General features: G+C 37.6%; 1 protein-coding gene across 1 annotated transcript in view; it reads right to left on the bottom strand.

The window, feature by feature from the left end:
• LOC124274141 (androglobin-like) overlaps positions 1–12916 on the bottom strand; it is a 126858-nt gene that overhangs the window by 12273 nt on the left and 101669 nt on the right. Inside the window, 10 exon segments of the mRNA XM_046709466.1 lie at positions 578–614; positions 3426–3440; positions 5461–5514; positions 5996–6034; positions 6745–6886; positions 8304–8471; positions 8831–8945; positions 10489–10645; positions 11170–11346; positions 11951–11987. Of these exon segments, the coding sequence (XP_046565422.1) occupies positions 578–614; positions 3426–3440; positions 5461–5514; positions 5996–6034; positions 6745–6886; positions 8304–8471; positions 8831–8945; positions 10489–10645; positions 11170–11346; positions 11951–11987 (941 nt within the window).

The raw sequence follows: 12916 nt of genomic DNA on the forward strand, positions 1-12916 counted from the left end.
GACAATTGAAACATCCAAATCAGAACAATTGGGGGTAACTTTTGACTTGCTGGAAAACTTAAGTTACAGAAAACTTTGAAATATTGTCATCAATTACCACAGATGTTAAAGCAGATGACATCTAGCCAGTTTCTTACACACGCAAGTTTTGGACTTCTGACATGATCAAGTTCATAAGAATGAATAAACTTATTGAAAAAGGCTGATTCGAATTCAAATACAATTTCAACTAATCTTTAGTCAAGGAATTGCTTGTGATATTGCCTGTGTTTATCTACATTTCTTACAATCAACTCTTGTCAATGACTGGCTCATGTTTAAACATTACATAAACACATCTATAAAACCATTATTCTGACATATTTTAGCACAACCCACACAATATAACATTCTTAGAAGTCAAAAACAAACTGTCTTTCATACGAACATATCATTCTGATAACTAGTTTTAAAATACTAACTTAACTAGACTTAACATTATGCAGAGTTTGAGGGATAAGGAGGGCATATATTAAAATGAGAAGCATATTTTCTAGCATCTCTGTCAAGGAAGGTGAAACTAGATGAACAAACTCACCTGTTAGCCCACGTGTTCTCCACTTTCTCTGGTTCACCTACACAAGAAAGACAGAAACACCTGAACACTAGTACATGGTACATCACAGATGTATCAAACTAAAATATCACGATCAAAGTAATACCACATGCATCTCTCTCAGCTGACAAGCACAGAATCACAACTTTCATTTCAGACAATCCCATCATATAGCATACAGTCACACCTTGTTTCAGAAGCACATGAATACATTGTACACCACAGATGGAAGAAACTGAAACATCGCATTCAAAATACTAGCAGATGCATTTCTCAGCTGACAAGCATCTATTCACCAGTTTCATTTCAAACAATCCAATAAAAATGGAACATCGTTAATGTGGATAGTTTAAATCCACAAATCCCAGATACTAGAAAATTATTGTTTTAAACGTCGGTCTCAACTGGAGGGATAGGGGTTTATCTGGAACTGCTTTGGAAGAAATTAAGTCTCCAATGTACAGCAAATATCAGTAACATTCTCAACTTGGATAATGGTGAGGTGAGGTGAAAGTGGGTTTTACGTCGTTCTTGAGAATATTTCGCTCATATGACGACGTGCATGCATGTGTATGTGTATGTGCGCCTGCTTGTACTAGCCCAGACTTAGGCTGGTTTTATAGTGCTAGCCCACTGAGATACCATGCCGCAGTGAAGCATGAATACCCCACTCAGACACATTATACGGACTCCGAGCCGACCAGTCCTTGTTGTACCCATTAATGCCGAGCGCAAGACAGGGACCAACAAGTACCATATTTTAACGTCTTTTGGTATGACGCGGTCGGGGATCGAACCCGCGACCTTCCGCTCTCTGGGCGGACGCTCTAACCACTACACCACGAAGGCGGTCTGGATAATGGTAACATACAGTCAAATCCCGATGAGTCGAATCGCTGGGGACCAAGTAATAAATTCGACTTATCGATGTATTCGAGACATAGATATGTCTATGAGGGTAGAAAAAAAGATGATCCAGTCCTAATTCCTCCACCTAAGCATTTGTTTACCAAATGATTTCCCTATCACTAATAGGGGCACCTTATCAGTTCCAGTCTGATTAGCACAGACAGTGATTTCCGTAAATCACTAATCTGCCTTTTTGAACTCATCCGTCAATGGCGGAAAGGTGTGAGCCGCGCTGGTTTGTTAATTGGATCAGTTTGCTACACCAATCAACTTCTCATTGACTGACTTTGGCTTATGTATACAAGATTACTGTTGTTTGAATCTCATGGGACCAGATCTCCTTCTCGAGTCATCGTGTGTATTTATGAGACGACTTCGTGTAACCGGAAATCAAATGATGACAACTATAACAGGGAATGGTTGAGACCGACAGGTACTTCGAGTTATGGATAATATTCGAGACACTGGCATTCGACTCATCGGGATTTGACTGTAGTTGAAACATATCTCACATATACACAGGTGAGGTGTAGTTTACTGATGCCAGGATCAATAACAAGGAAGGGGCATTATTGTATTGGTTACAATGTAATATTCAAAATTAGGACATAAAACATTCCACATTTTCAAATTACCTATTTCCTTGAAAATGCCTGCCAAGGGCACATAATTTGGAATCCTAGAAAAATTTCTTAGCTGTGTACAAATGATTTGTGTATAGGGCAACTCATTAATCTGACTAATTGCAACAAGAAATGGTCCCTTCCAGATTGAAAATGTTTCATTTTAAGACTTCTGTTTGTCAGTGCTCCCACTGTTGGACATATAGACACATTGTATCAGCATGTGAGGAAACAAACCCAGGGTCTGCCTAACTTCATACCAGATTCTAAATTTGTAATTCAGGTTACTTGGAAGATCATGAACTATCTTCTTTTCAAAAAAGTATAACTGTATAACTATATTTAGCATCAGCTGGTTTTACTGACATTCTAAGTCGGTGACACATAAACAGCAAGGTGATAATGTGTGCAATAGTTGTAACTCTGTGGCATGTGTTTATATTGTTGGATATGACCACTTATAAAACATGTAAGAAGCCTGAGTGAATTAAGAAAGACTGAATTGCTTAACAGAATGTATGTATTGCCAAACAATAATCTCCATTCTATAAGACTGATATCCTCTGGTCTAAGGCAATATAAAGATTAGAAACATTTCATGTCTGCTTAACATTGTAGCATTTAAAGCCCTCCCCAAACTGAACCGTACAATGATACATATTAAAATTACACATCCATATATTATTACCCTTCCTTCCGTAATACACGCAGAAAATCATATCTGACTACGAGAGATTAATATGCTACGGTTGCAAACATTTCAGCTATATCTCAGTGTTTTTGGTGCTTGGGGTAGATCACAATTCAAAATTTGTCAATTAAAAATCCTAATGACATAGGTATAAAATAACATGTCATCCTATGAACAATACATATTCACATAAATCATTTGTACAACCATAAGCTGCTCAGAACTTCAACCATAACCACAGCAGTCAGAGTTTGGTGCATATGGCAGAATCACAGTGACAGGAGTTGAAGATGATATCAAGTCAGATATGAGATTAGATGGTATATACAAACATAAGGTCTTAACTTGGTCAAACCAAGGATTAAAAACACACCAGGGCCTAGATTTTCTGAGCTCTCTTAGCGCTAAGATAGTCGTAAGTGCCATACATTAACATTAACTTACGACTATCTTAGCGCTAAGAGAGTTTCGAAAATCTAGGCCCAGATCCTTGTACCTAAGGGACACAACTCTGCACGGCAAGGCAATGTGTTTGAAAGTGTGTGTGAATCTACATGATCAATCTTCATACAATAACAAAGGTAGATGATAAAACAGAATAACATACCCTCCGGAGGGGCCTCTATATGGTAGCATGTGTAGAAGAGAAAACTCATGATTAATACAGAGGTCAGATCACATCAAAGTACCAGATTATTCAAGATGTAGGCTGTCATATGGAAAATGATTCAGGAGATATTATGCTTGGTCAATTCAACATCTGAATCTGCATTGAATTATAGGAATAAAATATTTTAGACAGGGCACATTACTCTCATAAAATCATTTTCCCATCAGTCATTAAAATTCTGAGAGTTTGCACCTTTTGAAAAGCAGAAAGTAGAAATTAGCATCACAAATATCAGCAATACCTGATTTAACAATTATTTTCATTAAGCTTACATGTTTTTATTTCGTGATGAAAGAATTTGCTTCATTATTTAAACTATAAAGTTTGTGAAATAATAACATTCATGATGTATATGTATATATATATTTGTTATGTATTATTTCACATATATAAAAACCAAAAAGTCTACTTTGCCCGTTCCACTATTAAACTAAGGTGAAAGCATGCAAAATAATATGTGGGTTTGGGTGAAAAACAGAAAATAATGTTTTTAGTAATACATATTATTTGTGCTCGGCATATTCATGATGTGCAGAGTGTATTTTTTTAATGAAAATCTGACAGTGTGTAGTGTGAGTGAGTTTAGTTTTACACCGCTTTTAGCAATATTCCAGCAATATCACGAAGGGGGACACCAGAAAAGGGCCTCACATATTGTATCCATGAGGGGAATCGAACCCGGGTCTTCGGTGTGACAAGCGAACACTTTAACCACTGGGCTTCCCCAAAGCCCCTGACAGTGTGTTATGAAATACATCTTCATTAATTTTTGAGAACTAGTTTGATCTGGTCACTCAGGCACCACTTTTTTCAAGTGCTGGTTTACGAACCTTACATTCTTTGTAAAGAAAAGTGGGAAAAAATCATTATCTAAACAAATGCAAACATGTGTTGATCTGCCAAAATGTCTGCAAAAATATTACAATACACATGGTGTTAAGTATGATAAAAAACCAGTTTCTTGAAGAAAATGTGTTCAACAAATTTTTCATACACCCAGATGATGTATCAGTATATGTATGCATGTGTTAGCAGTGGGGTGAGGCCGGGTAGGGCGGGGTGGATTCAGGGTGGGGATGGTCTTCATGAAGCAAGGCTTTACTGATTTGATTCTATCTAACTAATACCTGTATTTTATGCAAAAAAATGCAGTAAAACTAATAGAATGTAGCTCATGTAAAGGATTATTGAAAAGTAGAATAAATATCATATACACTGAGAGTTTTATAGAGTCTTGACGCCATCCACAAACCATCCTCGAGCTTGGCATCTGTTTGTGGAACTAATTAGGAATATATTCTAACAGAGCCCTGTGTCAGTTCAAGGTTATCATATACCGATAACTGCATCTGATCTTGTGTGAAAGCAGGTAAGCATGTAGAGCCTGTCACCATTCTTGGAATTGCAGCGGAACAATTTAAAACACACCACCACCACCACACAATACAAACCTCCACCGGGACCACAGTTGTGTGTACAACAAACTCAATGAAATAAATTTATTGCAAGAAACAATATAAATTAATGGAAATATCAAGCCAAAATTAAGCAAAAACACTTCTATGACAAAAAGATCCCCCAAATTTTTATCAACAAATTTTGGCTCGACCAATTTGTGGTATATATTGGTTCGAAAATATTTATGCAAAATATCATACAATGGTAATAGTGTTACCACTGACATTATGAATTATAGTGAGTAATACTGTAGTATGGGATAGAACTGTGCGTTGAGAAAATACTGGTTAAAACCCCAATTATTCTGTGTTTCAGTTCACAGTTGAATTCCAAATCCACGTAATTGTAACAATAACTAAGAATTTTGTTTCACAAAATCAGAATGAGTTTGTTGGTACACACAGTGACACATGTGCAAGTGACAACAACGCAATGTACGTGAAATTGACAACCCGCAACCACACACAACATACAGAATCAAAGCTGTTAGTCTAAGTGTATTTCAGCAACTTACGCTTTCCCTTATTTCCGGGTTTTGCTGAACCCCGGTGACTAGTCGTACCAGTGGCTGAAATTTGATTGGTCAACTACCAGTCACGTGACTACGTTTGCAACAAAACATAAGACATCTATGATTCAGCGAAAGCCTGCAAGCTACAACTCTGCCAAACCAAACTGTAAAAGAAAGTTAACTTGTGGGTGGTCCATCTAATGTGTAAAGAAAACTGAGCCCGAACATCTAGAGTGAAAAATCTTGGTATTTCTAGACAAAATTTGCATTTAATTCGTTAATAGAATCTTTAATCACAAGAAAAGGCTGTGTTTCTGATCGACAAAAAACTCACAACTATGTTTCATAAACATTACATAAAAATAATACCAGTTGGATTGCTTTAATGTCAATTAACTCATTTATGACTATTATCCTTCCCTCAACTAATAATAAACATTCTAGAAATGACACATTTTTGTAAAACAGCAAATTTTGCTAGAAATTGATGAAGCACACAACGAAATTTTCTACTTCATTGATTGAAAAAAATGCATACGTTTCAAGGTTGTGTTGGGAACCAGTTCTTCAGAGGCACCTAGAAAATGTTGTCAGTTTTTGAGATAACTCTCATAATTTCAAAATAACACAAGCTCTAAAGTCTGATGAAAAAGCCAAATGGAGATGCAAGTTTGACAGCAGGAAAAAGTCGTCGCATTGCTTTGTTATTGTCAAAAATGTTTTAACGTATTGTACCAAGCCTAATTCAGTTTCATAAGTCACATGTACAACAATTATTATTACCGAGTCCAATCTTGTATAATTTGATGATATTTCAGGCACCAACAGGTTTGACAGAAGATCCAACTTTGTGAGTCTAGTTTCGAAGCCAAATATAAAGTACTGATCAAGCTTAATGCTCATAGTAATACCTGAGGAATTAAGAAGATGGATTGGAGTCGGACTGAATCAGATTCTGATAATATCAATCCAACAAAGTATTTTTCTTTGATGCTAGTCTGTTTAACGGCTTTAATGTTGATGTGACATTAAATATTAACTGGCTCTTTCACAAAAAGAAATTTGAGTCACAAATTACAGATTTTGAAAAAATGAAAATCATAAATGGTTGCCTTATGAATATAAATAGTTACTTTTCCTCAAGATGAGGCATGCATTCAGGGCAGAAAACAAAACTCATGTCACAATGTCAAAGGTCAAATGTCATGAGAGGTCAAGTGTCACATGAGGTCAAGAGTCAAGACAGTTGTTCACATGTCATGAGGCATGTTGAGTTCAGCCACCAACCTGGTCGACTTCCCACGGTAAGACCCAGGATGTTGGGAGATGTGGCATCATAATTGAGAACCCTCCACGCAAATGCCATATCAGAGGAGATAACGTCTTTCAGTGCTCTCTTCAGCATGCTGTATAGAGACTCATTAAACACCTGAAATAGGAAACAATCATACAATCAGAGCTAATCATAGTGCTATACTGACCCAATTGCCATAAACATTTCAACTTGAGTTTGTTGGTTGGTTAGTTGTTTTACTCCACACTAAGCAGTATTGCAGCTATATGGCATCCTCGATAATCTCCAGGGCATACGTTACTCTAACTCTCCACTATACCCTGGTTGCATCCACGGCTTGGGGCGATGATTTTATTACCTCCCTTGGCTGGCTTTTTGTCCAATCAGGTGCCTACGCTGGAAATTGAGCGAACCAATCACAACTCACTTTCGCTACTCAAATTATCGAACCGTTTAAACTTGGCAACACAATTGATGCAGAGGTACTCTGAAAGAAGTAGAAGGAGTTCTTTCATATAGTTTTTAAAGTTTCACATCTGAGAATTTGTCTTTATTATTTCCCCAAAAATCTGTGTGGCACTGCGAACAAACTTTCGCGACTGCGACTGCTATCTTTGTTGACACTGGCAACCTCAGCTGTAACGGCGGCTTAGCTGATTGGCTACTGTGAGAATGCGGAGCCAGCCAAGGGAGGTAATAAACTCATCGCCCCAAGCCGTGGATGCATCCAGGGTATAGTGGAGAGTGATCGTAACGTATACCCTGGAGATTATCGAGGATGCTATATGGCAGTGGTCTGTAATACTTGAGTCTGGACCAGATAATCCAGAGATCAACAGCATGAGCATGGACCTCACGCAACTGGGATACGATGACATATTTCAGCCATGACAGCGAGCCTGACCACCTGATCTCGGTAGTCGCCTTTTACGACAATCATGGGTTGCTGAACACCAATTCTAGCCCGAATCTTCAAGGGTACTAGAATATGTAATTAATGTGTAACAATTCCTACCAGGGCATGGACAAAGGTTAAGTTAATTACAACAATTCTGACTGAGTATTGTCACTTTTGGTTTCATGCTGTTTGGCAAGTTAGTTCCAATTGCACCAATGAGGCACAAGGCATTATGATGTCACATGAAATCATTGTAGCAAATAACTGAAGATTATGTTGTCCGTTGTACATGTTTCATAATGATCTTATTGTACTATCAATAAGCCATTGGAGCTGCCTTACCTGGACATCAGGAAATGCACAATTTCCATAGTTCCTATGAAAAATATCTAAGATAAGAATAACCTGTTCGCAACACAGATTTAAGAAATACTTGAAGCTCATGAATTAATGTATTATTTTGGCATGAGTAAGAAGTCAGTGCCTCATGAAGCAAAATTCCACAAGAGACATGGTGTCTCAAGAAGAATAAAATTCTGCAAGAAGAATATTGCGTCAGGAAGTTTAATGCCTCAAGAAGCATATTGACTCAGGAAGTGTAATTCCTCAAGAAGAAAAGTGCCTCTGGAAGTATAATTCTTCAAGAACACCTACCTGGAAGTGGCGAGTCTTTGACAGGAGCTTGTCGTTGCGGTACGGACAGTGACTGCTGACAAGCTCCTCCCATGCCTGTCGGAACATCTCCGTGTCACCCAGGTTGTTGATGCATTTGCCAAGATTTGTGATTACTTGTACTGCGTTGTCACGGAAACGACAACTTTCCTGAAATGTTTTTTGTCAAATACATGAGTTTAAGAATTTGCCAAATGAAATGGCAGAGAAACTGCATGATTTCTATGAATTTAAAGAAAAATTATTACCTAGAAATAATTATATGCTTTATGACTCTTACTGGTAGTAAAACAGATAAGGAAAGATGCCAAAACAAAATATGACATTAGCTCCTTTCACCTTTAGCTTCAATGACTTGATAGGTTAACGAGGTTAAAAGAATTAAAGCAGGTGAAACAAAGGATGAAGATTTTGAAAAGTATTTCTTCAGTTCATGATTAAAATTAACGACAAATATTTAACAATGTCATGCCACATGGATTACAAAAAGACTGTGTCTGTTTGCTTACGTTGGTGAGCTGTGACATCACTGTCTCCTCGTCTCCAAACACAAACTGTGTGGCGGAACATAAGTGGACATGGTAGCCTAGTGGTCCGGTCATCATAAAGCGTAGAACGTGACGCCTGAGAAACAGAAACAACAAGTTACACACACGTTCATGCCTCACACACTCACACACACATTTCTGGGAAACAGAAACAAGTTACACACACATACATGCCTCACACACTCACACACACATTTCTGGGAAACAGAAACAAGTTACACACACATACATGCCTCACACACACATTTCTGGGAAACAGAAACAAGTTACACACACATACATGCCTCACACACTCACACACATTTCTGGGAAAGAGAAACAAGTTACACACACATACATGCCTCACACACTCACACACTCACACACACATTTCTGGGAAACAGAAACAAGTTACACACACATACATGCCTCACACACTGCACACACATTTCTGGGAAACAGAAACAAGTTACACACACATACATGCCTCACACACTCACACACATTTCTGGGAAAGAGAAACAAGTTACACACACATACATGCCTCACACACTCATACACACATTTCTGGGAAACAGAAACAAGTTACACACACATACATGCCTCACACTCATACACACATTTCTGGGAAACAGAAACAAGTTATACACACATGCATGCCTCACACTCACACACACATTTCTGGGAAACAGAAACAAGTTACACACACGTTCATGCCTCACACACTCACACACACATTTCTGGGAAACAGAAACAAGTTACACACACATACATGCCTCACACACTCACACACACATTTCAAGATGTATCGGTACCCATTTCCACAATCTTGTGATGGTCAAGGTCTGGTTACCAAGTGGCCATAGCTATAGGACTACCACAAGCATGCATGTGATAGTATGTGTAACATACAGAAGTCACCACAATACTGGTGATGTGATTTCTTTGTGAACTGGGGCCAGTTACAATGTACAATGTGACACAGATCAGTGACAGAATGAGCATCAATTCGTGGTGACAGTGTTACGTAATAGCATGACCTGATCCTAATTTTAGTCAGCTCCTACAAAACGTAGGCAGTCCTTGGGACTATTCCAACCAATAATCCCAAAAGGAATGGCGTTAAATGGAAGTCTCAGTGTTTGATGCTGATGAAGCATAAGTGGTCCATAGCATACTGAAAGATCTACCAGACAGTTGATTCTTTTAGTGGTTTTCACAAGAAAGAGTTTAAATGGTATTACTTTACAAACTCAGCCTTTATGCAATGGCAGAAATAGAAGACAAGGAAATGCTGGTGTATTTGTCTGCAACAGAGCAACTTTTTACCTTTTTGCAGAGTGTGTGAGTTTAATGAATATGATAAGTTTGAAAGTTTAGAGTCAATCTGCCACTGTTTTCAAAAGCCACACTACCTTAAATCACAATATTTGTCACCAAAATACTACTGGACCACCATTTCATCTTATTCCATTTTATTTGTCCTTAAGGACATACAACAGACCAGGGTTATAACCAGAGTCAAACACCAATGGAATACCAAACCCAGCTAATGCTGGCGAGACCAACACAACATATGTCCCAGTATTGACAGACAAAACTGGACAAATGACCAGTTCCTGACCACACTTGTTACTGACCCAGCTGGAAGACTCAGCACTGCTGCTCGGCTGGCAGTCGTCCGGAGTCTCAGAATCGGTTGCCCAGTAACCAGACTCTTCCAGGAATATGGTTCTGCGACCAGGGTACCAGGATGAACTGGAACTGGTGAGGATGGCTTCTCCGGACTGATTGACCCTACAGAATGTCCATGAAATATTCATTATGATCAATACATCAGAAAGGTTTGTCTTGTCAATTTTGACAATTTCAAGAATTGATATATTATTCTCATGAATTTTTTCTTTACATCAAAACCGTTTCATTTGGACAATGATAACAGAATTAATGAATCCTGCTTTGAGAGTTATATTGGTACAAATACTTTGACCAAGTATGAACATGACATCAACATGACATAGACATGAGAAGTGTGTGTATCTACCATGATGCAGCATGATATTGACATGAAAAGTGTGTGTATCTACCATGAAGCAACATGATATTGACATGAGAAGTGTGTGTATCTACCATGAAGCAACATGATATTGACATGAGAAGTGTGTGTATCTACCATGAAGCAACATGATATTGACATGAGAAGTGTGTGTATCTTCCATGAAGCAGCATGACATTGACATGATATAGACGTGATTTCTGTGTGTATATACCATTAAGAAACATATGATACTGTGATACATGAGAAGTGTGTGTATATTTACCATCAAGTATGCTACTGCTGGTGAGACCCGTGGGCTCTTTCTCCATGTCCCGGTCTTTCCCTCCCTTCACGCTAGTGTGGGACTTCTTTTCATCCATGGGGGGTAGTGGGGGATCAAACCACCGGGGCAGGGCCGAGAATGACACCACTATATCTGTGGCCTCCAAATTGTCAACAACTTCACAAAGTTAAGGACACATTAGTGATCTCAGGAAGTAAATCCAGCAGTAAAACATACAAAATCAATTTCAGAAAGTAAAACCACTCAATTAAACAAACAGCTATAAGACTGTTTCCTGCCTGAAAAAACATCAACAGAAAGCAGTTTTCATTATCTTATTATGAAACAAAAATCACCTTTGACCCCTTGACACTGGTAAATATGACTGCCTTTAAACTTGACTAGACATAATCGTCTGTCTACAAGCCAATTTTCACTTAAATCAATTATTCCAGTTCAATAACCAATCTTAGCCAGTATCACTTGACTACATAATATCAAATGACTCCATTTCAGAATAGTTTGACAGATTCATTTCTTCACTTATCGGAAAAACAATTAAGATTATGAATTTCATACCACTTGCAATAATAAGGCCAGTCACTTTACTGGACATTTTCCTAAAGCCAGGTTGGAGGGGAAGGTAAAGATTTCAGATAATTTAACAAGAGTTAAACAAACGATTGATAACTCAGTAAGCCAATTCCTCTTCCATCAGATATCGTCAGCTAAATATCTATTTCATAAAAACAGAAAACGACAGCAATTTATGGAAGGATACACAAGTAGTGAGGTGACCGGTCATCAGGGCTGGATGTCTGAAACACAGCATGAAGAAATAAACGCATGTCAATAGCCCATGTACATTTCAGCTTGTACATATCTGTCAGTCACTACTCTACATCACACAGTGAAATAGACATGATTACATGTTGGAAGTCAGATTGGCAATTACTTTGTTAAAAATCAGTAAGGAATTAATATTTTATAATATCTAAAAGTAACAGAATGATGATTACAATTATTAATTTATTGATATGAGAGTTATAACACATCTACTTCTGTAGGTATTATTAACATGAGTGTCAATATATCCTTCAATGAAAATCTACAATCAGCCAACACAAATCTAGAAATATCAGTATCTATTTTACAAATATTCTGTTTGTAACAAAGCAGTTATTTGTATCTATGGATCTAACTAGTGGAGGATCTATCATCCATGTGTTAAAGATACACAAATGAGAACATAATGGAAAGTTTGTCCTGCCAAACCAATTGTCTCTTGTGTAGAGGATGTGTGTGCCCTAAAATTTATCAAATGTTAAATACAAAAATTTACCTGCTTCACTTTATTAAAAGGTGCTGAGGTTGGCATGTTTTACATCTTTTATTATGGCAGATGTTATTTTCAAGTACAACTTCAAACCATCCCTGTATCAAATATACTACACAACATTTGATAAGGATATATATGTATACAGTAACTATGGTTATAATGAACATGGAGGGACCGCTGATGTTAGTTTGTAATAAATGTAGGTCATTATCCTCATTGGGACTAAAATATACTAGACATCAGGAAGAAAATAACAGTTTGTCATATCCATCAGTTTGTTATCAGCGTGTTCATTATAAACACAGTCGACTGAATTTCATATTGTGATGTAAAGTAACACCAACAACTTACATATTTATTGAACTGTGAATTTATGTTGCGAGGACTTCAGATGAAACTGCACGTGTT

This window comes from Haliotis rubra, unplaced genomic scaffold, assembly GCF_003918875.1.
Source record: "Haliotis rubra isolate DU_JTF1 unplaced genomic scaffold, ASM391887v1 Scf188, whole genome shotgun sequence".
Classification (NCBI taxonomy): domain Eukaryota; kingdom Metazoa; phylum Mollusca; class Gastropoda; order Lepetellida; family Haliotidae; genus Haliotis; species Haliotis rubra.